This window comes from Rhagoletis pomonella, unplaced genomic scaffold (genome assembly GCF_013731165.1).
Source record: "Rhagoletis pomonella isolate Grant_MI unplaced genomic scaffold, Rhpom_1.0 Rhpom_scaffold_00004, whole genome shotgun sequence".
Classification (NCBI taxonomy): Eukaryota; Metazoa; Arthropoda; class Insecta; order Diptera; family Tephritidae; genus Rhagoletis; species Rhagoletis pomonella.
Genome location: NW_023458558.1, coordinates 31,444,615 through 31,472,344, shown reverse-complemented (window position 1 = coordinate 31,472,344; position 27,730 = coordinate 31,444,615). Strand labels below are relative to the sequence as shown.

General features: G+C 33.9%; 2 protein-coding genes across 5 annotated transcripts in view; both read left to right on the top strand.

Annotated features, from left to right (window-relative positions):
• Window positions 1–27,730, top strand: part of LOC118737451 (eukaryotic translation initiation factor 4E type 2) — a gene marked incomplete in the record, with an annotated part of 260,587 nt that overhangs the window by 82,235 nt on the left and 150,622 nt on the right. Inside the window, 1 exon segment of the mRNA XM_036467950.1 lies at window positions 11–467. Within this exon segment, the coding sequence (XP_036323843.1) occupies window positions 11–467 (457 nt within the window).
• LOC118737450 (syntaxin-1A) lies at window positions 2,336–11,851 on the top strand. Of its 4 annotated transcripts, none has more exons than XR_004992815.1 (4): window positions 2,336–2,637; window positions 2,700–5,904; window positions 10,367–11,476; window positions 11,540–11,851. XR_004992815.1 is itself a non-coding variant. In XM_036467949.1 (4 exons), the coding sequence occupies exons 3-4, from the start codon at window positions 5,033–5,035 to the stop codon at window positions 10,383–10,385; spliced, it is 891 nt and encodes a 296-aa protein (XP_036323842.1). In that variant the 5' UTR covers window positions 2,336–2,637; window positions 2,700–3,305; window positions 3,443–5,032; the 3' UTR covers window positions 10,386–11,851. The 4 variants fall into 4 exon arrangements, 2 of the variants coding, with proteins under 2 accessions (XP_036323842.1, XP_036323841.1); XR_004992816.1 differs by having other exon boundaries at window positions 11,537–11,851; XM_036467949.1 differs by having other exon boundaries at window positions 2,700–3,305; window positions 3,443–5,904; window positions 10,367–11,851.

Genomic DNA, 27,730 nt, shown 5'->3' with positions numbered 1-27,730 from the left:
ATTTTTTCAGGAAACCATGGCAAGATCTCGCTGACAGCGATGACAGTGATATGGAGAATGAAATAGATGTGGACAAACTGCCACCTTTAGAAGTTGGGCCTAATGAGAACCGACTGCAGCACACATACTGCCTTTGGTTCTCACGCAAGGGGACACATCGTGCCACGGATTATAGCAAATCACTGCATGTTGTCGGGCGTTGTGCCAGTGTACAACAATGGTGGTCGCTATACTCGCATCTTATACGGCCAACGGCATTGAAGCCATATCGAGAATTAAGCCTTTTTAAACAGGGCATAAAGCCGATGTGGGAGGACCCAGCAAACACAAAAGGCGGCCAGTGGGTAATACGTTTACGGAAGAATAAAATTGATCGAGCGTGGGAAAATGTGTGTATGGCAATGTTGGGGGAACAGTTTCTGGTCGGAGATGAAATTTGTGGTGTTGTACTGACAACAAAATATCCGGTAAGTACAGCCATTTTCAATTATTATCGAACCCCCGACGATCTTGGACTGATATGCAGAATACCAATATAAGCATGCAAAAAGTGCGGCGTAGTGATAACATAAGCAACATAGTGCATACATGCATGCAAAGGTCAACAAAATAAAATGAAATGCGAATTTATAAATAACAGCAGTGCGTAATGATGCTGTAATGTGAATCCTTTCTACGAAAATGCAGATAATGTTCTCAATTAAATGATTTTGAAAAATAATTCTAACATTTCATAAACTAGCACGGTTTACATTAAGGAGCTATTAGACGTGGCAAGTACAAGTTTCCAAAAGAAGTTGCAGGAGCAGTTACACCTTGAATGTAAAGTGACTTTCGAAAGCACTTTTTATTTCTGAAAATCAAACTTTCCGCTACTACTTTTTGTCCATATCAGTAAAATAAATTAATTACACATATTTTTCATATTCACAAAAAAAACGCGTCACACTTGACAGATTTGACAGCACTTGACGCAAAATTAAAATTGCTAGTGCAGTACGAGCAAGTTGAAATTATTTCTCGAAAGGGGTTTTGCATAATTTCAGTTGCAGTTACATCTTGCAATTTTTATTTCCGAAAGTGATTTCTGCAAATCAGCAATAAGGACACTCTGGCTGTTTACACGTGAAAGTATACTTTCGATTTCGCACTTTGACAGCAAAACGCGTAGAAAAAGCGCTTGCATTGCCACGTTTAACCACACCATTAGGTAGGACATACGCAAAAATATGAAATGAGCTTTAAATTTAAATATTTACATTATATTGCAATTTTAACCAGTTATTAAAAAAGTGTGCGTGTTTAAAAATAATGAATTCTTACGCCGGCATTCTACTGGACATTAAATTACAAAATTTTTCTCAATTAAATGATATTGTTACACTGTTGAGTAGTGTAAAATTAATTTGTCCATTACGTTAATATTAGAAATCTTTAAGTTTGTTTCCATGTAGCGGTTTTGATGGGACGAATTTTTGTTATTTCAATATCTAATAGGCACCATAGACGGTGCGTCTGACACGCGAGTCATCTGTGTACGTGTTGACTCGCCTTTCGACTACACACATACTACGTTTATACGCATGTATTATTTGCAAATAAAAATTTGCAAAATGGTAAACTTTGCTGTATAAACGCTGAGTTAATTTTTTATTTGCATATAACTAAATCACGCAAATAAATATTGATTAGTGTGCTATTTGCAAATAAGCGCAAGACGCCGCTATTCTTAGGTTTATTATCTTTTTCGATGGTCATCTTATTAGCTTTTTTATAATCAAGACGTTGCCATTTTTAACCTTATTTTCTTTTTGGATGGTCATATTAGTGCCTTTTTATAATCATGCAATATTAAAAAAGAAGTTTTTACCATCGAATAAACAGTAAGTTAGGTATTTGCAAATTATTTTTATTTGTACATAGCTTACGTATAAACGTAGTAACAGTTGTGTCCTCAGAGACACGACGGAGTCATGTCTGTGTAACTGACACATATCTATTTTCCCTAACACATCCAAACCGACTCGCGAGTCAGACGCACCGTGTATGCCGCCTATAAGCATCTTTCATACACTTTTTATCAGTTTTTGGAGGCTGATGAAATTTTGTATTTCAAAACTTTTTCGAGTTTAAGTCCCATTACTCCCATTTTGATATCTGCAATAATGGGCCAAAAATTTGCCCCTAAATTGAATGCTAACATCACTGTTAGTTACGTTGCACAACGTAACATCACTCTTACCTGACGTAAAGTGAAATGTCAAAAGTGATAAAGAGGTTAAAGCAAAAGTGGATAATAAAAAAAGTGAATAATCCAATACTGTAAACATTTTGACATTTACAGAAATCGAACAATAACAGTTCTCAGCGTTTTTACAGCATTTAGTTAAATTTTTTATCCAAAAGGATATAATTTATAAAAATCGAATTAAATTTATGTTCCACTCGCTCTCGGTTCTGCATTGTTTTCGTTGATTAAATTTGTCAAATTTGCCTTGACGTATTGGCAATGGGTTGCCAAACGTAGGAAAGCGAAAGAGTGCTAAACGTAATAGTGACAAGCAAGCCAGAAAACGAAAAGAAATACCAGTGGAAGGAAGTGTAAAAACGGATCGCGAAAAATTGTCTAATTAATTGGTAAATAGTGGATGTTTAGAGCTTTAATTGATTTGTAAGAATTTACTTCCTTCAATTTTTAGTGTTACTTTGCCGGAAGCGGCTTTTGTATCCTAATAACAAGAGGAAACAATTTATAAGCGGTGTCCACGGCTGATCAAAAGGCACTCTCTGAAAGAGGTGCGTCTGTGTGTAGTGACGCACACCCCACCCCCGTTTAAGTATAAACATAACGCAAACGCACTTGGAATATTACCCACACGAGCTCACGAATTCCACAAACGCGATGCATAGTGGAGAATAGTGATTCAATGGAGCAAATATTGATGCAGCCATAGCTTTACACGATGTCGCTCTTGCTACTTTCATTAGATTGTCGAGAGCCAGCAACGCGTTGAGAGCGTTCCCGTGCGTCCGTGCGCCAATTATCGAGCTGAAAAGAAAATTATTCAACGCTGCCACTGGCCATTTTTAACGCGCATCCCAGTGTTACTAAAAGAAATAAAAAATTCTTCAATAAATCTGAAAGCCAGCACATAAGCTTGAATTTGTCTCCTTTGTCTTCAACAGCCGATATTACCCGCCTTGTCGCGCCCACCGCATAAACGTGAAACCGCGCGCGTACGCGTTCGGTTGTAAAAGAGACCCTGAGCAAAAATCGATTTTTCTTTGATTTGCACGTTGCTAAAGTGGGTTTAACATTTATCATAATTATAAGAAAAAAGTAAATTAATGATAGTGTGTAGTCTGACGAATACCAGTATCTAAATAATTTGCAAAAACTATTTCGATTAACTCAAAACATTCCATTATCTTAAAAATACAGATAAAACATCGGAATAATACGCTGGCAAATGTGAAAATTTAAGTAAAACAAAGAGCAGTCATTGAATAAAGCAAAGCACACAAGAGACGGAAAGCAAAGTGAAAGAAAAATCCGATACACAAAAAACCATCTCCCTACAATCAAAATCCAATTCACTCTCATTCAACGCTGCTTAGGCATTCTAGTAACAATTTGTGCTGATTTTTGCCATCATAACTCTACCCACTTATTGTTATTCGGAAGCTTTTCGTCGATAAGCTACGTTTCCGACGTGTTCGTCCAACAGCGTCATCACCTTCATCATCACCAAAGGCGAACGCAACAGCAGCAAGTAGCAGATACCAACAGTTTTTCTCCCAGCGCGAGTATGGAGGTGCAAGGAATAGAACGTGGTCAGTAAAAGTAAAGCATACATTTTTGTGCTTGACAAGTGCAAAAGTTGCAGATACGAATTAGGAACACTCGATTTCGAAACCAAATAAATAAATTTAGTGGTTAGTGTGTAAAATTTTTAAGATTATTAAACACTCTCAACCACAAAAAGTCTGTGGATACGAAATTGCCAAGCAAAAGTGAGGCAGAAAGTGAGTCATGCAGCGGTTGCTATTGTCGCTTACGCTATCGCTATCGTCGCTGTTAACGTCGCCAAAATTATTTTCAAAAGTAGCTGTGGATATCGCAGTAAATTGAATTTGTTGACCGTGAGCGTTGCCTTCAACGCTCCGTTTGCCATTACGCACGCTAAAACCAGCCGCTCCGCCCCTAATCGCATCGTGGTATAAACGAGTGAACCAAGATATTTACAGATAAATTTGTTACAGACGACTCGTATATATATTAAATAACAAAAACAAAGTGATTCATGGGAAAAATTATTAGAAGTGCCAATATCCTAAATTAAAAAATATAATTTTCGAAGATACGCCTCGAAATCGACGATAATCAAGACGGGGGTACGGGCGTTTGTCCAAACGTTTGCATTTCGCAAGGAAAAATCGATAATCGCTAGTCACGAGCGACAACTACCGCGCGCGTCCACCCACCACCGCAACCGAAAATACAGGCTTAGAAAGTGTTGCACACACGCGGTGCGCTGGGAGGCCGACAAAATTCTACAGTGAAAAGGCCGAAAAGAATAATCGCGTGAAAGAAAAAATAAATTAAAAATATATTGTGCTGGTGTCAAGTTTACCCAAAGAGATCGAATTTGGAAATTCAACTATGTAAATGAAATTGCATAAAAAAGTGATAACCGAAACTAGCGTCTTAGAGGAGCATTGACTGCCAAAAAATACATATAAATTAATAAGTTTTTATCGCCTTGAAATTGAAGCACTCGTTCCCCTTGTCCCTTAAAAAATAATCACCGTAAAGTTGAGCTCAACAAAGTCAACGAACGACGTGAACAAACGTCAACGAAAGCCAGTTAGCTTATAAAAGATAATTAGAATAAAAATTAAGTAAAACTTGGAATAAATACCGGCAGTGTACTGTTCCAGTTTAACGAGAAATTTTACCACTGTGAAACAAACTTTATAAATTTAAAGGCAAACAACCTTCAACGCCTTTGTAGTAAAAACCATCTGCAAAATGACAAAAGACAGATTAGCCGCACTTCACGCCGCTCAATCCGATGACGAGGAGTCTGAGGAAGTGGCGGTCAACGTGGATGCCCATGATTCCTACATGGATGAGTTCTTCAAGCAGGTGGAGGAGATACGTGGCATGATCGATCGGGTGCAAGACAATGTCGAAGAAGTTAAAAAGAAGCACTCGGCTATTCTATCCGCCCCTCAATCTGATGAGAAAACCAAACAGGAGCTGGAAGATTTAATGGCCGACATAAAGAAGAATGCGAATCGCGTCCGTGGAAAACTAAAAAGCATCGAACAAAATATCGAGCAAGAGGAGCAGCAAAACAAATCGTCCGCCGATTTGCGTATACGCAAAACACAGCATTCAACGCTTTCACGAAAATTCGTCGAGGTGATGACAGAATACAATCGCACGCAGACGGATTACAGAGAGCGCTGCAAAGGCAGAATACAACGTCAGTTGGAGATTACCGGCCGTGCAACGACCAGTGAAGAGCTGGAAGACATGCTGGAGCAGGGCAACCCAGCCGTATTCACGCAGGGCATTATTATGGAGACGCAACAGGCCAAACAAACCCTGGCCGATATAGAGGCTCGTCACGCTGATATTATGAAGTTGGAGACATCGATCAAAGAGCTACACGACATGTTTATGGATATGGCTATGTTGGTGGAGTCGCAGGGCGAGATGATCGATCGCATTGAATATCATGTGGAGCATGCTATGGACTACGTGCAGACGGCAACTCAAGATACAAAGAAAGCGCTCAAATACCAGAGCAAGGCGCGCCGAAAGAAGATCATGATCCTGTTATGTTTGACTGTGTTGGGTCTCATAGTTGCTTCATATGTTGGCACAACTTTCATGTAAATGCAATTACATTATTACTATTACATACATGTTTATTATTTATTACATACATACATATAGTTACAAAGAAAAGTATAGCAACAAAGTAATAACAATTATTATAACTAGTTATTATATAGATCTTGTGTCGCGCGCTCCAAGTAAAAAATATTCAAAATATGTTGCTAAATGTCACAACAACAAAACTCAGCATCAGTCTGCTCTGATCGGCTGCTGCTGAGTTGCGAGCGATTTAGAAAGCGATTAGAGTATCTAAATACAAATGCCATGCGGCCGTAAATGCTGCCAATTTGTAAGCTGCTTTTGCGGCCTATTTGGTGAATAATTACTTAATTACCTAATTTATTGATTAAAGGCTAAACAAAAGTAATTATAATGTATTTGCTATATTATGAAATCTAATTGATTACTGTTATAATGCGAAGCAACCACAATTTAATGCGTAAATATAAAAAATGCAGTGGTCGTCCAGTATAAAGAATGATATAATGTCTGGGTTCATACGCTATATCGAAAAGTACGTTATAACGAACTAAAGTTTTATTTTGAGATTTCAATAAAATCAGTCTATATATTACATATGAGCCCCATATTGCAATTCCCCTTAATGTGTTTACGTTTATAATTTTTTCACCTAATAAATAACAAACGTTTACGTGACGGAGGTATTTTTCCAGTTCAATAACGCGACCACTTGTAAGAAGTTATTCTTTTGAACTGATTGTAATTCCACGTACGCAAAAATCATGCAAAATCATGTCATTTAAGCACACAAAGTAAACAAGCGTTCGTTATTCAGCATACTCCTTTTTTCAACCGTTCGTTATTTAGAGTAATCAATACATTTAAATAAGGCATTCGTTATACTGGACGACCACTGTACATAAAAAAATAAATAAAAATGCAAAAAGTAAGAAAATGAAACGGCAAAATAACAAAAGTTGCATGCAAGTGCAGAAAAACCATCAAAATTTTAAAAGTAAAACTGCATAAACATATGTAAATGAACAAAACAAAACATTTAAAACAAACTATGTATTGTACTTTCCAATCTCTCTCGTAATTGTTGATAAGAATTTCCGGTCAAAAGTTTAGTAACAAATCAGTTGAAGGTCTTTTCATTTTGCTTGCTTTTGAGCTGCAAGAAAAAGCAAAAGCAAAGAAAATGTTTAAAATATTTAAAACAGAATCGACGCTGAGAGCGCATTTACCAACAATTTTAAGAAAGCATCGCATTCACGCAATTTTGAGTTGATACATATATATATACATACATACCTATAGTTTGAATTTCTTCGAAATCTCACATTTATGTATTATAAGAGTAGTTACACGCTATGTAAATTTACTTACATATTTATTGCATATTTCTCTAGTTAACTCTTATATAGCAAAAATTTATTATTAAAGAAAACAAAAAAACATGCTAGAACAAACAAAAAACTACTTACTTATTAAAAGCATATATACATATAATAAATATCTCTATATAAAAATCTCTTTATATATTGGAAAACTCAATTGAAAACAGAAAGAATTAAAAGAAGAGGGAAAATTTAAATTAAATTACAATTAAATTAACGTAAATAAATAACCGAGGAAAACACGAAATCACAACATACATACATACATACATACATATGTACAAATTGTATGTATGTACATACACGAAACACCTGCACATGTGTAAAAAGTGCATTCACACAAAAGTACTTGCATATGTAGCAGTAGTAAAAAATATAAATAAAAACCAAATAACTCAACACCAGATAAGTCTTAATACCCATCAAAAAATTGGAATCATTTTCTCTTACTCATACTCGTGTATGAAAGTCTGTAAATATTTTGTAAAAAAAAAGTAATCACTTGAGTTTTCCCACTGCTATTCAGGTACCTAGTACATACAAATATGCATATAAATACATAAATACAAATTTATTTGCTTGATTATTTAGTTGTGTGTAGATAAGATTACGCTTTCAAATGCCTGCGTACTTGAGTTATAAACAGAATTTTTGCAAATTGCTTTTATTTGTTATGATAAGCACGCACGCTGAAATGCAAAAAGACGTAACAAACATCATCGTTGAAATGCAAAAAGTCATAACTAATAAAAAATTCTAAATTCGCTTTTGATTTATGTGGTGGAGATCATCGAATTACAACTCTCCACATCATTTTATGACAAAAAAAAAATTAAAAGATTAGTCACGGCCTTTTCGAACGAAAAGTATAATGGCCACTAGGGTAAAAGTAATAAATAGTTTTTTTTTTTAAGTGATGTTTTAAACTGTGTTCACTGATTTTATGCATGGCATAGATTTAATATCATTAAACAAAGCTTTTGCGTGCGATTTAAAAAACAGTGGCTGCAAAAAATTCCAAATTGATTAGATATTTTAACAAAAATTATACGCATTAAGCAATAACTCTAAAAAACACATTTTCGAAAAAGTAAAAAAGCTATTCAAATTGATTTTTAATGCAAAAGCTAAAACTTATGCGCTTGAAGTGGAAAAGAACTTAGAACACTGGTGTGGGGAAAATCGATGAAACGGAGGTCATAACGGACGTGACAAAAACAGAAGTGGTTTCAGAGTACATGCAAAAATAAGCAAAACTCTGCGAATCCTGTGTGGTTTTCTTTTCCTAAACATTCTTTAAACAAAGACAAATTACGGACGATTACAACCAATTAATTTTTAATCAGAAGTAATTCGTTGTTGGTTATAATTTGAATTAAAATGTGATAACGGACGTTATATATCGGACGTGACAGATTTTTACCCCATACAATATTTTTACCAGTAATACATGTACATTACCAGAAGTAGTACATGTATAATTTAAGTTTGTATTTAATTTTTTGAAGTTCTTTATTTAACCGTTTCGCGTTTTCGTAACTTTTTTCGCCATCTGAATACGAAATTTAAAGTTATAAAGTCGTTTGAACTCATTTACGTGCATTTTTATGGAAACACCCAAATGGTAAAGTTTTTAACGCATTGGGTTTTCGTAAAATTGCTTATTTAAAGCAAAGTGGCTGTTAGACGTAGCCAGTGCAAGTAGTTTTGAAAAGTCTGCCAAACTCTAGAATTTCCAAAATTAATTGCAAGAGCAGTTACACCTTGCTTGATTTCCGAAAATAGAGCTTTCTGATGCTTGTCTTTTTGCGCGGTGCATGCAGAAAATTCCGATTTTAACTGTGTTGCCAGACATTTTAATGCTTATAACAAAATTAATGACCTGACAAATTTACTAAATTAAAATAAAAGTATTTTTGTTGATTTTTTTTAAACATTTTTGTAAATTTGCAAAAAACGCTTCACACGACAGAACTCGATTGATTTGACAGCACTTCCAACAAAAATTTTGTATGCACATACTACATATTGCATACCTAGATCCAAAGTGCGGTGCGATCAACTCAAAAAAAAAAAAAATAAAATTAGGACGATTTTTTTTTGTATAAATCAATTTATATACCTACTTAAATTCACTAATGCAAATATTTTTTCCCTTCATGATTAAGTATACTAACTAAAAACTACTGTTATACCTATTTGTGTATTAATTGCGTTGAACCTGTATGATCCACAAGCAGTTATGTATATTTCTTGATCTGAATTTTGAGTTACTTTTTTTCAAGATTCACAGATGTGAACATCATTCGCCAACTAATTCAGAGCACATTTGAAAGCGTAGTTATTTAATCCAGCCGAATCAATATTTTAGTATTAAAACGTTATTTCTTTCTTTTGGCTAAAAATGCTCGCATTATTAAGTGCAATTGCTTTCGTTACTATTGTAGTTTATTCAAACACTAATTTATTCCTTATTAACTCGGAATCTACTAATTCTAATTTACTACCTTATTTCTAATTTATTTACCATAAATACAAATTTTTCTATGATATCTTTAAAAATTATAACGCTACCACAATCCCTACTAACCACAATTACTTTATAATACTCATGATTATTTTGTTTATTTTTTCTTCTTTTTATTTTAACTGTATTTTTGCTCAACTTTACTTTGCGCGCCTGTTGTTTTACATAACATGCAATAAATTTAAAAAAAACCTAAACAACAAAATAAAAAAATGGGCACACTTTCACCTAAAACAACAATGGCCACAATAACGTCACACCGCATCCCAACAACCACCTAACATCTACAACAACAAACACTCATGTTGGATTATTAACACTGCATGCCCGTATTTGTACGTTTGCCACATCCCACTTATTTTTTTGCTGCTCTTCAAACCAACAACAAATGCTTTTAACTATTTGCTTTAAACCAAAATCTGGTAAAACAAAAAAAAAAAAAAAACAAAATAAAAAACGCTGCCACATGCTGAAAAAACACTTATGTTCCGATTTTCATTTAAATAATAATAAAATAAAAATAAAATTGTTTTAATTGCAAATTAAAAATATGCTACAAATTTATAGTATCAAATCGAAATCGTAGTGCTTGAAACTAAACCAATAAATAATGTTACACATTTGCCACAGCTGCTTTTTTGTACTTAAATTTTTGAATCCTAATTTTTGACATCGCATTTGTATGTTTACTTTTTGTTCAACTGTTGATCAGCCCATTTCATAAACTTAGCGAGAAAAATAGCTCGTAATGCCTGCTCTTGCTCGGATATTACAAGTAGTACATACATATTACTAAGCGGATAAGTATGTTTCGTATGAATGCATTTAGCGCAATTAAATTTATGAGCACGCATCCATGAACGCCCCTACTGTTGCAGTTTTTATTTTTTCATTTTTGTGGGCGTGTCACTTAACGAATGGCAAATGGCATTTGTGGTGATCTCTAACAAATGCTGAACATATTCCAAACACCTATGTACCTCTCACTCTCAAATGGAATTGCAAGCAACAAAACAAAAAGAGCATATGTATGTTAATAACAAGAAAAAAAGCAAATCAGCAACTAAGCGCACCAACAGGCACCTCTGAGTTTCCGTTTCCGTTGAGCAGCACCATTTTCTACTTCTTTCATTCAAACACCAAATGCACTGCAACTGTTTGTAATTGCAATCAACAACAACAGCAAAGTACCAGCAAACTACAACCAATGCACTGACGCTCGTTCTAATGCAAAAAAAAAAAGAAAAACAACTAACAAAATATTAGCCACTCTACGTAATCTTTTTTAAGCCTCCTCAACTAACCGCCAAAGCATGCAACTAATGCACGCAGAAAATTTTGAAACAAAAAATAATAAAAGAAAATGCGCATCACAGCAATCGCAATAGTCAGTAAAAAAAAAAAATAATAATAATAATATGTGCATGTTATGCGGCTCCTTCGTATTATTTCAATCAATCAATACAAGCTACAAACCAATGTACGATCATCGCCATAAATGAGATCACAAACGCCAGCGACCCACCAACCACTAACCCCCAACCGCCAACGAACTCCAAAGCGACCAACTGGCCAACGTTTATCAGCTGCAAAACTGCTTACAAAATACAAATTTTTGCCAGAGTCAACGATTAGCTGCGAAATGCTTGAGACCAAATACATAATTTAATGCCATTGGTAAGTATTTAATGAAAAGAAAACGAAAAATGCAAATGTTAAATGAAATTTATTACAAAGCAGGCAAATAAACCCGCTGACTAAAGCAACTTATTCGAGGAAATGTATGTAATTAAAGAAATTTTGTGCGAAATTCTAAGTATTTAATGCATAAAGTTGCTATGTGTCAGAGACCTTGTGGAACAAACGTTTTTTGCGCGCGACTCAACAGAAAATAATTTTTTAGTTGAGTTTCTGTTTTTTGTTATCATTTGTTAAATTTTATATATATTTAGTAAAACAGCTGGTGGCCTAAACAACTTAACAATGAATAAAGAGCTCAGTTTTCTTAGGATTTAAATAAATTTTCACTACTTTCTGTAAATATCACAAAAAGTTACATATATACTATATACAAAACAACTGTGTTAGTTAACTGTAAAGTCAATTACCTACACGACCTAATTGTTTTTGTTTTTCCTTATTACATAATCTAGCTTATCTATAATTATAGCGGTGCATATGTACTCTTAACTATCAGCCGTCATGCCGCCTATCATAAATATGTGATGATTATTTACCTATACATACATACATACATACATACATATGTGCGTATATGTACATATACATATATGTATAATTATAATGATAACTTTTAATTTATGCGAATAGTAAATTTTTGTGATTTTATTATTTCCGTCAACTTTACTGTTTGTTTTAAGTATTAAATTTAACAGGCAATTATTTGTAGCAATTACGACCAAACATTATACTTAAGTACTTATATCATACAAAATCAAAAACAAAGCATATGCTAATTTGATATTATTGAATTTTGTAAATTTCATAAAAAGGATTTGTATGAGTATAAACATAAATTATAGACATCACTTATCGATAACAAGCAATATGAACTACATACATAAATGTAAAATTCCATATTTCTTAAAATGTAATTATGCAATGATTTAGAAAATTCAAAAATCGTTTTCTAATAAAAGTTTGCCTTAGGTCATTTGTTAAGTAAAAATCTCTTGGTATTTTTTATTTCAACAAAATTCGGAGCTGAATTTGATGTATGTGTGCATTTCGCGTGGATGTGTTGTTTTTTTTTTGTTTAGCGGCATTGATGATTCGAGATTCCTTGGCCGCGTATACAATCTATGGCATTGAGTTCAAATGAGTGTATGCTGCATATGTACATACATAGTATGTATGTTTTTGTCTTTGTGTATATTTTCTATTATTCAGTGGTTCATAATGTTTACGCCCAAAAAAAAATCTTTAAAAAATATATAAAGTTCCGCATTTTCTATCGGTGTTTTCTACGCTTTCAGTCGATTCCGGTGAAATTTTAGAAGGGGGCACAAGTCCCTGGATTTCATCGAATTCGAATGCAAATACAGCAAAAAGAAAATAATTTTGAATAGAAAACAAATAAAATTAAAAAAAAAATAATAATAATTTCAAATTCCAATTAACAAAAACTAAAAGCTTCCCCATTTTTCTCAATGCAATTTTTCTTCAGAATGTTTCCGTCTTTATGTTATCACTACAGGAAAATAGAAAACCAAATACATAATAGCAAAACCACAATATCGGTGAACGGCAAATTTCGCCCAGCAGAGCGATTGCGACGACCAACATTCGCCCCCGGTTGATTCGCTTACTGAAACACATATGAAGGTTTCAAGAAGGAAGCTTTTACAACGAAAAAGGAAAATGCCAGCAAGAATAAACCTAAAAGATAAAAACTGCGATCTCGGGAGAATTACGAGAACTTTTAAAGTACATACATATGTACATATGATCATCATGGTCTTTTTTCGCTGTTGCCGATGAACAGTCGACGAGCGAACTTCGTTGTTGTTGCAGCAGCTACTAAACCCTGCCTAGGTTGGGTTTCCCTCTTTCGTTGCGCCAAGTTCAACTGACGGAAGACCCAGGAAGTGAGCAACTCCGACTGGGTTGGTCCATAAGGACAGGGGCGTTAGTTGGATGGGGTTTCGGGGGCGTGCGCGGAGGTGCCGTGAGTCTTGAGGTAACCCTCCGCCTGCCAGGTACTCGTTGGGTACATCTGCCTTTATTCTGCTTATAGTGGTGCGAGTCTGCCGAGGCAGACAAAGCCCTGTCTCGTTCTCGTCGGGTGGTTGTGCTCCCATGCAAGTCGGTTCGTGTAGGTGCCTTCTGGTGTGCCTAGGCCTCTGCTAGGGCTCTGCTGCTTCGTCTGTAACTCGGTTCAGGTATTACAGCCCATCATCTGGGAAACTTGGGATTCCATAATTCCTTCGTAGCTACATGAGTTCTTTGCTGTTTGCTTGGTATTGTTAGTCATAAACGTGGACTAATAAACTAGTTTTTTTTCTTCAACTTTTTGATCTTCCCCTATAATTATCAAATATCATTTTCATGTTGTGTGGGTGTTTTGCTACTTTTTTACTTAAATTAAAAAAATTGATTTCGGGGCTTTTTTACTCAAATCAAAAAATTTAATTCGGTATTTTTTACTTAAATTCAAAAATTGAAATAGGCATTTTTTATTGTAGAAACGGCGTAATAACTTTTTTAAAAAAGTTCATTACATGTTGCTGATATAAAAAATTACTTTGCCCATAAAATAAAATGCATTACCGGCATAAAAAAGTATAATTTTGTTACTACCAGCGCAGTTATTTATATGTACACTGCCGGAACAAAGTATTGGCACAGCAAATTTTTCACAATGTATGCAAAATTTTTTTTCTAATATTTTTCCGCTACTTTTGTATAAAAATATGGTTCATTCAACCACAAAAAGCATAAAAATAAAATTCCGAAACATTGTGCAAAACTCGCGAAAATTCAGCTAATTTTCAACAACATTTTACATTTTTTTTTCATATAAAGTATTTTCGAAAAAAAAATATGTATGGAAGAGACTGTGTGAAAAAATTGCCAAAAATCAACAGTAATTCCTAGCTACTTAAAATTTGCACTTTATTATGATGAAATTGAAATGAAATCTGCATACCCAAAAAAATCTAAAAAATCTGATTAAAAAGTTGAAAATTTTGTTTGAAAAGTTTAGGAATTATATTTTTATGTTTTTTGTTGTTGAATGAACCATATTTTTATACAAAATTGGCGGAAAAATATTAGAATAAAAATTGTTGCATATATTGTGAAAAATTTGCTGTGCCAATACTTTGTTCCGACAGTGTAGCTGTTTATTTATGTTACTTCCTTTTAAAATCAATTTGCGGTATTTTGTGTGAATTGAAATTCTTCAAAACTCGCTATTTTTCACTTCGGTTACCTAGTTTTCCATTGACAACACATACATAGATACACACATACAAACAACTACATACATACTTTAACAGCAAACAAAAAAGAGGAGAGTGAAAAGCTCCCGTCAACCTGTCTCAAAGTCTGACTTCATCGATATGATAAATTAACACGATAGCTACACAAAAAAAAAAACAAAAATCCATTGAAATCGCAGTCAACAAGCGACTTAAGATGCATTGTAAACGGTGCAAATGACAAGAGCAGGCAAGAAAAAAAGCATAGAAATAATTGAAAAATTTAAGCAAAAAAGAGCGATTGCAAAAAATGACACGCCAACAAAACAACGCGCACGACCGCTAACAATGACTGGAACAAGTGCAAGTACGAGTAAATTTGTACGTACACAAAAACAAAGATTAGTTACTGGTTTTTACTATATATACTTAGATACATACATGTGTATGTATGTTTGTGATTTTCTGTGTTAACGTATGTTTTGATGGCTGACGCAGTGAGTCATAAGCAACTTCATTATTACCGGCACAAAATGGTCGATTTTTTTTTTTACTTTTTGTCGAGGTGTAGAGTGTTGCCTTTTTTGCTTTTTTTGTTTTTTTTTTGTTGTTGATTGTTAGTAATGAGGCGCATAAGATTGAGCGTCGCTAGCACACACTCGAATGCTCACACACCCACCCGCATCGCTGTCATTTACCTTCAATTGCCCACTACAATGAGTCAGTTAGAGGAGCATCATAGTAAAGCCATTAGAGATACGCCATACGTCTCATAGCCAGTTAACTGGTGGCCATGGGTGTTTAACTTACTCATACTTTGCTCTCTAACTCTTCTTTTTTATCTTCGTGGAACACTTTTTTTCAACGCTGTTTTTATTTTGTTATTGGCCATTTCCTCTTTGATTTCATCTATTGCCTGGTTTTAAACAACATTCACTGGTTGCACATAATCACTTCTACTTATTCGCTTGCAATCGTTGCAGGAGGAACTTCGAAGTTGACAGGCACTTTTTTTTCAATGTGCAGCGAATCGAATGTGCTAACCGATCAGTAAGCTCTACTGCTTTTCAGTGTTGATTTTCTTTTATTTTTAGAAAAAATAAAAAATAAAAAAAAAGTCCTCGGCAAAAAGTGCACTCCGGAAATATATCCACACTTTTGGTTGTATTGTTTTTTTTACTATTAAATGGAATTTTTTAAATCTTTGTTATTGTAAATCAATAATTTAGTATGTGCCCCTTGGGAAAATTCTCAATTAGGTTGGCCACTTGTATATTTTAAATTCCAGAGATTTGTTAGATTAGACCAGCTGAAAGCATTGCAAATGTTTATGCATAATTGTGGAAACCTTCATACATATAGATATTTATTAGTATCTCTGCTATATATGTATAAAGGGTGTTCCATATAGAGGTTTTTTTTTGTTAATTCAAAAAAAATTACAAAAATCAATTTTATTCTGTATATTAATGGCTTATTCGAAAGAGCAAACATTCCCATAATTTATGAAACATAATTTGATTCATGTGACAGCCTTGGCTGGCTTCGCAGTAGCGCATCCTGTGAACCCAGTTTTTCAATACCTTGGTGACGGTTTCTGGCGATGTCTCACAAATGGCTTGCTCGATATTCGCCTTAAAGCCTGAATCGTTAATGGATTCTTCGTATAACATCAGTCCTTCACGGCATCCCACAAAAATGTCTAACGGCCTCAAATCGTAGTTTCGAGTTGGCCAATTGACATCGCCGAGACAGCTGCTGAGTACACGAGTACTGAACTTGATAAAAAAACATTTTTTTTTTGTTAAGAAATACACTTTTTGGGCTACACAAAATTGTGTTTAGAAATAAATTTGCATTAATAATAATAATATAATAGATTGGCGCTTACACATATGTTAGTGTTTGGCCGAGCTTCTCCTCCGACTTGTGGCGTGCGCCTTGATGTTGTCACACAAAGCGGAGGGACCTACAGTTTTACGCCGACTCCGAACGGCGATTGTATTTTTATGAGAAGCTATTTTTTCATGGCAGAAATACACTCGGAGGTTTGCCATTGCCTGCCGACGGACGACCGCTGTTAAGAAAAAACCTTTTTTCTATATATTTTATATAATAAATTTGCATTATTTCTGACAAAATTTCCAGCGGAAAAGAACAACCACTATCAACTTAAGTTCTGCAGCTCTTTTTATCTTTTCGAACATTAGATTAAAGAAATCGCACGACAGAGAGTAAGCCTGCTTGAAAACTCGTTTGGTCTCAAACGCCTCGGAAAGGTCATTCACAATTCTAACTTATGGAGTTTTTGGTATTACTCAACTTATTAATTTCGCAAGGTAATCAAATTCAGTCATCGCGGCACAAAAGCATATTTTGCTCGTGCTGTCGAAAGTGACTTTGGAATAGATGCACAGTGATTCAAAACTGGAATTTATTGTTCATAATTTACTGGAGCCTTCATTTTTCAACCAATTTGATTATTATTTTTTAAACGAAAGTTTATAAATAAATTAGCAAGAGGCCAGTTGAGCCCGATTTTTTAATTTGTATATGTTGATTTAAAATTTTTTAGTGCAAAGTTCGGAAAAAGTCGCAATTTAAAAGAAAATCAATTCTTCTGTTCCAGCTTATAAATGTTACATAATAAAAACTAGTCGAAAACAATTATAGGATTCCTCCAAAGAGAAAAAAAATCCGAAGAAAAATTTGAAATGTTATAAAAAAAAATTTCACACAATTTAAATTTTTTAGTTAGAAAATTTATCAAAAAAATTAAGTGAAAAATAAAGGCTCTAGTGAATTATGAACAGTAAATGCCTGTTTTTATCCACTGTGCCATGGTGTGTGTCGGATCATCTTCTCGTGGGCCTTTTCCAAGATTTGGCGTATGGTGTATACCTAGTCCATGGTGGATTTACCAGTACTAAAGCCAATCAGTTCGTTGACGGTGGCCTTCCAATGGTGGTGGAAGATTGTTCCCTCTAATATAACTATGTTCTCGATATCGGTCACTAGCTCACCGTGGATATTCTCACAGAAGTTCAGCGTGTTCTTGAAACCTACCGTATGTCAACTAACTTTCTGATAAAATTGTTAGGGTGTTTTTCCTGTCGCCCGTCATTTCAAGCTCTTCGCCCTCCCGGTTTTCGGCCTCTCTTCTTTTTGCGACAAATACGTCTCGGTGCCATCTTCAACTTCCTAATCGAGGAGGTAACAGATACTTGTATATTTATAGAATCTTGAAAAAAAGTTAGCGATCTAACCGGACACTACTTGTGTTGAAGTGAGCTTCTATAGCTTTTTAGGCTTTCTTTAGATATTTTATAAAGTAAATTGCTTCATAAATTAAGATAGTATGTACTAGTTCGGCCATACATATGTATATACTTTAAACAATATTATTTTATTGCATTTTGTTTATATTTCATTTCGTTGTGCTCCGCACAGCGAGCTTACTGCATATCTAGTAGCTGCTGCTGTTTATTCTTTGCAATTGAATTTTCTACCCACACAAGGTTTTAAATTAATTATAACTTCTCGTTGGTGCTAGTTTTGGTACATTTTGAAATGTTCTCTTTTGTGCTTCATTTTGTTTGCTGTATAACTTTGTATGGTCATTTCTGGTTGGTTGAATTGTGTTCTTTGTTAGTTTTGGCTTTTGTTCGTTATTTTTGTGGTCATCATCGTAATAAATATGTATTACATATATGTATACATTTACGTATGCATACCGAAGGTCTTCTGCAAAAGCAACACAACTCAAAATTCAAAAAACAGAACCTTTTGATACTACTGTTAACTGTCTCATGTATTTTACTAAAGTAAGTAACTAGTATGAGTATTTTTTTTTTTTTAGTTTTGATCTGTGTCGTTATGGCAGAGGAACATCGAAATGTCTTTACGTTGTGCATACGTGTGTATGTACAGTATTGAACATATCTATAGCACCCCCATTTCAAAGCGATATTGTTTGCCACTTATGTTTAATTATTTGTTTTTAAAAAATTTTAATTAAGTTGATTCTCTAACTCTCTCTCTCTGATTTTTTTGAGTACACAGTTTTATAGCCCACTCAATTTTAGTCTAATAATGTGCAAGTCTCAAGTCACTAAAAATTACCGTTGATTTTTTAGAATTTTTTCGTCGCATTTGCTTCCATATACCGAATTTACACAATTTACTTTTATATTGAAGAAACCTGCAACACCTTAGCCGAAAAAAATCTAAAAAATCAACGGTAATTTTTAGCCACTTGAAACTTGCACATTATTATATTAAATTTGAGTGGGTTATAAAACTGTGTACTCAAAAAAATTCTAGCGCTTCTGAGAAAATAGTTTGGAAATTGAGGGAAAACTTGTTGCACTTTTTTGCGGTCTTTTAAACAGTTTAAACTTGGGTTTATATGATTTTTGTAACAATTAATATCACTTTGAAAAGGGGTTGCGAATGACTAGGCTACTCAAAAAAGAAATGTACGAAGGCCCCTTTGTCGCTCAACATCCACAATGTTTACTAAGACATCTCATGCTGGTACTAATTGTAGATATCTTTGGGTTTCTTCAAATTAATGTGTATAATTCAAAGCCTCGAAGAATCGGATCAGAAGCTTCGTACACATACACCGCGTTGCATAATTATAAGACCGACACATATTAACAAGTTTTGGCTATTTACTTTTATATTATTTACCTTTAGTTATTTTCTTATAAAAATATAGTTCATTCTATAGAAACTCCATACAAAAACACATTTAAAACTTGGTGCAAAAATTATAAAAATTCAGCGAATTTTCACCAATGTTTCCACTTTTTTTAACGAAATTTAAAAAAGTTTGCGACGGTAGTGATGTGCTGAGTCAATATTTTTAAGTATTGATCGATATTCGATACCGATTTAAAAAGTATCTAATATTCTCGATATTCGGTACCGAAGCATTTAGGTTTCGAATAAAAGCGTACATAGGCCAAAAATATGGAAAAAACGATTCAGGGAGACTCGCCTATCAAAACCCGAATTTAGGAGCCAACAGAGGGGAGCAGATTCTGTAACCAGTTAGCGACAATTTTCGAATCGGTATCGGTTCTGTTGACATATGATATGAAATATTTTTAGGACAACAAGTGCGATATCGATCCGAAACTTATCGCTAACTGGTTACAGAATCTTCCCCCTGAAAGGCTTCTTAATCCTTCAAAGCATTTTTCTTGAACGTCGGATCGACTAAGGCTAAAACTGATAAAATAATATTACTCTGTTGCCATAAGTTCAAGTGTTTTGACCGATATCATATAAATTAGTTATGAAATCTTTTTCTTAACTTTAAATGCATATAGTGACGAAGATTTACTGTAAAGAATCGGTATCGGGTACCGAAAAAGAAGTATTGGGTACCGAAATCTTTTTTAAGTATTGGGTACCGTGTATTAGGTGCCGACAACTCAGCACATCACTATGCGACGGTGTCTCATTTTCTTCCATACAAAGTATGTTCCAAAATTTTTTATATGAAAGAAATTGAACAAGACCGTAAAAAAAAAAATATTCCAAAAATCAACGGTATTTTGTCGCCATATGAAACTCGTACTTTATTATACTAAAATTGCATGGGATATGGGTGAAAGTTCGCTGAGTTCTTACAATTTTTCCACAAAGTTTGAAATGTGTATTTATTTAACGTTTGTTATAGAATGAACTATGTATGTATATTTTTATAAGAAAATTTGAAAGTAAATCATATAAAAATAAATAGTCAAAATTGGTTAATATGTGGTGAACTTATAATTATGCAACGCAGTGTATATGTACATACAACGAAAAGTTTTTCTACTTAAAATTTATTATTAGAAAAAAAAGCATTGATCATGTAAACAAAATCGATTGTAATCTAATTAAATACCACTTACTTCTTTATATATATGTATGTATCTTTTTTTCAATAGAATTTTAGTACCAAGGAAATGGCAAATTTTTCTCTCAGGGTGAATTCGCTCCTAAAACTAACATTGGTATATTTTTATACATATACATACATATGTATGTATGTATATTTAAAAGCAATTTTGAAGTGCCTTCTGAGATATCGTGAATCATGCAATTTTTCAGCTCTGGCAGTTCCCACATTTGAAGGTGACAACATACTTGTATAATTACATACATATGTACATAGTATGTACACCTACAGTCAAAATAATAGCACCTCAACATTTTGACCACTTTTGGTTATTTAATATTAATAAATTTTTTTGTAGAAATATAGCTCATTATATAACAAACACCATATATCGTCGGCTGTGTGGAAGATCGATCTATATCAGCTGCCGTTTAGAAAACGCCCTATCTCAACAAATGGTTGAACAACTGTATATTCCAGAATTTGGTTAAAAAAAAACGCCCAAATCCAAAATCACATTTTTGTTGTTCCGATCAAAAATATGTCGAAAAAGCCTGATGCGACTCTGCTTGTTTATACCCCAGCGCACTTGTAGACAAGGAGTTGTAACTTCGTTAGGCTTATTAATTTTTTAAAGCTTAAACGTTTACTAATTGTTTGGCCAAGGTTATCCTTCGATTTGTGGCGTTCATTTTGATGCTGTTACACAAACGGCGGCACATAATTTTATGCCGCCTCCGAACGGCTAACGCATATTATGAGAAACGGTTTTTTAGAATTAGAAAAGTAAAATCGATATTTTATTGCTGTCACCCCCTAGGATTGTTCTATATAAAAAAAATATACCTTGATTTTTTTTCGGAATAAAAAAATATTTATTAAACTCTCAGCGACCTCTAATCGCTTCTTTTGCATGAAAAATGGTTAACATGCAAAAATGGAATTTTTTGAGCTATGCACTGAGAAAAAGGATTAGTTTCGACAACTAAAGATATTTAGTTCCCGAATTTTGACAATATTTGGGAACTGTTACCAAGGATTGGGAACTATTACCATCGATTGGTTATTATAACTAAATATATTAAAGCTTCTAATATTCATCTAGGTTGTAACAAATCGTTAATTTAGTTGAAGGGTTTGGTTAATACTAATAAATATTTCTTTGAAGCATATTTCTACAAATTCCATTCAACTTAACGTATGGTTCATAAAAGGATGTTATTAAGCTCTGCTAATGCAGATAAGCTTTCTTTCAACACGTGGTTTAGTCATAGTTACCAAATCTTAGTTGAGGCAACCACGATTTGGTTTGAGAGTGGAACATATTCATGCTTGTGAGCCACCCCTAAAGAATGCTGAGCGCTCTCTGAGCACATACGAAGAGCGCCAGCTGAGCAATGCACACAGTCCCACTTATTGAATCGTTTGAATGCGCTAATATGCCGACCATTGCATTGTGCGTGGAAATCATTGCTCCGCTACCGCTGTTCGTATATGGGTGAAACACGCATGAGGTCCCAGAGCGCTCAGTAAGCTATGGCATGTCGATCGCTGCGCCATGTGTGCTATGACATGCCCATACTTGTTTGTCACAGTTTCAGTTTTGCTATCATCGCGGGTTGTTTCGGTGCGCGCATAGTTTAAAGTTTAATTAAAAATATAAAGTTTGATGCCAACCGGGGTTTTTCAGTGGATATATAATTCATGTGAATTATAATTTGAAAGTGTCTATTTAGCTAAGGAAAAAGCAAAGCAGTATACTTCCAGCAGACATGACCTGGGTTTTCGCACGACTGTTCCTGTTTCATCGTTGTTTTTTAGGAAATTGTTACCACCATATACATATGTATTATTTACTTTAGTAACTAACTTATGTAAATATGTACGTATTTTTATGCTTAATATATGCAAATAAAAGAAGAAAGTAAATTTTTATTTGTGTCAAACTGAAACTTTTTTTCCCAATAATAAACGGTTAGCTAATTCAAGTCGGCAAGTACGGCAAGTTCACAAAATTAATTAAAATCTTGTATCAACCAAAGCATTGTTTATATTTGCTCAACAATGATTTTATTCAACTAACAATATTGTCCAATCAAGGTAGTCGTTTTGTAATTATTAACAAATATACATTTGTCCCAACTAGAAGTCTTAAGTAAATTGCAGACTTTCGTGAACTATATATTTATTTCGCCATATCCAACTATGCCACTTGATCACTATAACCAAATCTTGGTTATTATAACTAAACCTTTTTCTGGGTGTGGATAAATATGTACAATTTCACAATAATTCCGAAAACAGAGCTAGGAGCTAGGAGAGAAAAGGAATGTATATGCGAAAATTCAGCATTCCACAACTTTTACCGTAGAGAAATGCATCTAGCCACCCACTGTTACATTTTATGCCAAAACTTGAAACAATTTACTATACACTGAGAGAAAAATCAACCAAAAATTTGTTAATAATTACAATGCTTTGTTTGATATTTTCAACAATGATTTGGTAATATTAACTGCAATTTTGTTTACAGTAACCAAACTTTTGGTTGGCGATTTTTCGTTTGAATGCGTTTATGTTCTGCACTTTACAGATGCTTTTTCATAATTCGGAGATACAAAACAAATATTTTTATTATCATTCTAACATGTTGCCTCTGGCGGGGTTAGCAAATAACAGCAAGCATCTCTACACACTCAGCTACAGCCGCTTTATCAATGTGTGCTCAACTTGAATCAATTTTCTTCGTCGTTTGATTTGATTCTGCACTTCGCAGAGACTTTTTCGTAAATAAAAAAAAGCAGGGACAAAAAATAACTGTTATCTCGAATTTGGAAAATGAAAACGTTGCCCAAATTTAACGAAAACGTTGTTACATAACAGTTATTAAAGGAGAAATATATTTTCCGTTGCCGATAAGAGTTATTTCGTAACGTTTATTTTTTAAGTTGCTTGATAACTGTTATTGCCCGACGTTTATTTTTTACGTTGCTTGATAACAGTTACTGCCCGATGTTTATCTTTACGTTGTCGGATAAGAGTTATATCACTCTCTCACTTTTATTTCATCATCTTTATCTTGTTCTCCATCTCCATCTTCATCAATATCCTAATCTTACAACGTTTAACAGACAACGTAAAAAATAAGCGTTGTAAAATAACTCTTATCAAGCAACATAAAAAATAAACGTTGTGAAATAACTCTTATCGGCAACGGAAAAAATATTTCTCCGGCATAACAGTTATCAGATAACGTAAAAAATAAACGTTGGACTATAACTCTTATCAACGAAATAAAAAATATTTCTTAAAAACTTATAACTGTTATGTCCCTGAGAAAATCTAAAAACAGAAGAAAATAAAAATTATGCATCGCGCTGACGGCATTCGTACTGCTGGAAGCCAAAAAGAAAAAAAAAAATAGCAGCAAGCACCTCTGCCCGTTTAGCCACTGCCATACATACGAATTTGTTCTCAAATGTGCAACTTGAATCACTTTCTTACAATCCGCTTTATTGGCCTTGAAAATATAAAACCATAACTTGGTTGAAATAACCATTGTGCTTTTGGCTCAGTGTGCCTACATAAATATGTATGCAAATATATACAGTAGCGGGTGTGAAAGAATCATGTTTGTGCTAAAATTTTCCTCAGCTAGCCGATACATGTTACCTCATCATTGTTTTCATTAGCAACAAATCAACTTTTTCTGTCTCTGCGCACAAAATCAATCAATTCTTTTTACTGCACGGTTGTTTAAAAAAAAAATAAAATACAGAAGAACTAAGAAAAGTGAATTATGTACATACATATCTGCGGACATTTGATAAAACATCTTAAACGGACATACAAAATAGCATATGTCGGCAAAACATATTTTACCGTGAAAGAGAAAAATGTTGGAATTCGAAAGATATGTTAAGTTATTTTATCGCTATTTACAACCGTTAAAAATGTTTCTGTTTGCAACAACTGCATGTTTTCATTTAAATAAAAATTATTGCTCTGATGGTAAAAAGAGCTTTGCCGACATATGCTATTTTCTTTGTCTGTGAAAGATAGACTTAAGTTGTTTTGTCAAATGTCCACAGATATGTACCTATGTATATACATACATAGGGATTGTACGAAAATAAGCAACTTGGACGCATATGAACATTTGCATTTGTAGCCATTGTTACTGATTCCAAGTATAAAAGTTTATACTTTCGTCTGCTTATTCTTTAGCGATTTTTTCACACTCACTTGCTAACCCCCACATATTTCACATTTTTCTTCCTATTATTATACATATATGCAAATGATTCTTCAAGTTTGCTCAAATGCTCCCACTTACTTTATCACTTCTCTTTCGATTTCTTCGGAATTGGCTTAAGCTTCTGCTCGCATATATTTCTCGTGTTTGATATGTATTGTTTCTATCTTGCTTCTTTTCAGTTGATTTTTGGCAAGCAAAAAAAAACTGTTTTGATAAATTGGCTTATGTCATAAAGTTCATAAATAAGAGAGAAGGGGATTCAAACAAAAAAAAAATTGAATTGTGAGTTCTCGAGTTCTCAATGCTACTCGAAGGCAAATATAAATCTCTAAAAAAGTAAAAAGAAATCACAAATGTCTGTAGATAAATATGTATGTATATGTTTGTACATATGTGCGTTTGTATGTATGAATATAGTTATGTGCATACGGTCATGTGAAAAATAATGGGAACAGACTATTTACCTTTGGCTATTTTTCTTTTCTTTGTTTAATGTTTAATTTATTTTTTTATAAAACACACAGCTCACTGTCTAACAAAAACAATATAAGTCCAAATTTCAAGCTTTGTAGAAAAATTAGAAAAACTAAAACAAAAAAAATACAACAGCAAACTTTTTATTGAGAATTTTTAGAAAAATTCTAGGTATGCATTTTTATAACCCATTCAATTTTATGGAGTACAAGTTTCAAATGGCCAATAATACGCGTTTATTTTTGATAATTTTGTTTGCTGATATTGTTATTATTTTCATCCATACAAAAACAAAAATTATCGAACAAACTTCATATGGAAGAAAAAGTGTGACACCCTAAGCAACAAAAAAAAAAACATTCTAAAATGAAGGCGAATTCTCAGGCACTTGAAAGTTGCACTTTATAAAACGTACTGGACTATAAAAATGCATACTTAGAAATTTTCTAAAAATTCTTAATAAAAAGTTTGTTATTGCGTTTTTTTTTATTTTACTAGAACACTTGAAATTTGGTCTTATATGATTTTTTTTTAGATAATAAGCTGTATTTTAGTGAACGGTGGGGCATTTTACATCAAGCGTATGGAAAAAGGGATGTTTTTGAATTCTTTCATGTTTTGGGTAATTCTAAAGAATTGTAAAAATTAAAACTAGGGGTTTTGAAGTAGTTTTTCGTACTGAATCACCGCACCGGAAGTAAAGATTTCAAAATAAATTTTTGGAAACATCGACCAATTTTTATTTTGATTTATTTTGGAACGAATTTCCGTCATCCCTTGTCAAGTTTGGTTTGCAGACAAACCGGTTTCGGCGTTGTGCCATCTTCAGTGTCATTTTTCGTTCGAAAAGTAGGTAAAGTAAATTTGTACACTTACACCTCGCACGAATATGATGCTAAAGATTGGACTAAATATTATATTTACCTGAGTTAACAAACACACTTCTATGTATATAAAGTACTACCAGGCGTATGAGTAAGGCAAGCAAAAATAGCTAATTTCGACAAATATTAAAAACAAACATATTATGTATGTACATATTTAGATACACATGTACATGTATCCAAACATAAATATGCAATGAAGTTTTCATTTAAGCTACATTCTCCATAACCATATTTTTCTTCTTACACATTTTGAAGCGTCTCCTTGCAAACCATTTGATAAGCGCATCACTTTTCCGCTTAACGATTCTGAATAGCTGACTAAACGGGTAATTATAGATTATAATAAATGTATACGCTCATTTATAAAACTGACAATTAAGCAATTTAAGCGTAACACCGCAGTCATCATAAAATACCCATCCCCCTACTAGTTGCCGTCGTTTTTTGCTCCAAACGAAAGTTTCTTAAGTGTGCATGAAAGTGTAGGTATGTATGTATGTAATATTGTATCTTTAAATGCCTTACGCCTCATGTTGCGCGCTGGTCGACAATTGCCAATTGGTGACCAACAAGTAACAGACTCACACACTCAATTGAGCAAATCGAATTGAAAAGCAGTGACGCGCACCAGTGCACTTTTAACCCCATCTACATCAATTTACTGGAAATAAATAGTGAAGTTAATAAATAAATACATACAACCCATAATACGAATGGTCAATGGTTTTTATAAACACCTTTTTCATGGCAGAAGTTCACTTGAAGGTTTGACATTGCCTTCCGAGGAGCGACCACTGTTAGCAAAAATGTTTTCTAATTTCCAGAAGTAGGCTTCGAAATTTTAGCAATTAAACATGCTATAGTTTTGTCTATTTTTTTAGACTTGTCAGATCAGTGAAATGTTAAGAAAAGTGTATTACTGTCCGATGTAGCCACCTGTCCGGGAATGCTTCACAAGCTGCACAAATTTCAATTTTCAGTTTGGTCACTTTTTCGATTCGGTGTCACATATTTCTTAAGTGGAATAGTTCCGCCCCTCCATACTTAGGCCAATATGGACCCGTTCTGGAAGCAAATTTATTTTCTGTTTTAACTTAAGTGCAACGATGTGCGTTTCCAATTATAGAAAGACTAAGCAATCCTGTAAGTTTCGCAGAGCAAAAAAAGTTCCAGCGTTCTTAAGCTACTAGAATTGTGTGTTCTGTAACAACCGGTTTAAAACTGGCTATTGCTATAACCTAGCGCGTCTTTTTCCGGCAGGTTGTGGGCGATCGTACCTTTCCTTGTCAACCAATATCGCGATGTACTGACAGTCATGGTTATTATGCGTATGATGATCCTCTGTTGGGACACTGTGAATGATCAGAGGCCTTCAGTTATTTTTTGGCTACACGTTCTTCGACCAGACTTAAGTTTGGAATCCACACCAACCTTTACCTGTGGCTTTCGGCATTCACGTCGACATAAAAATTA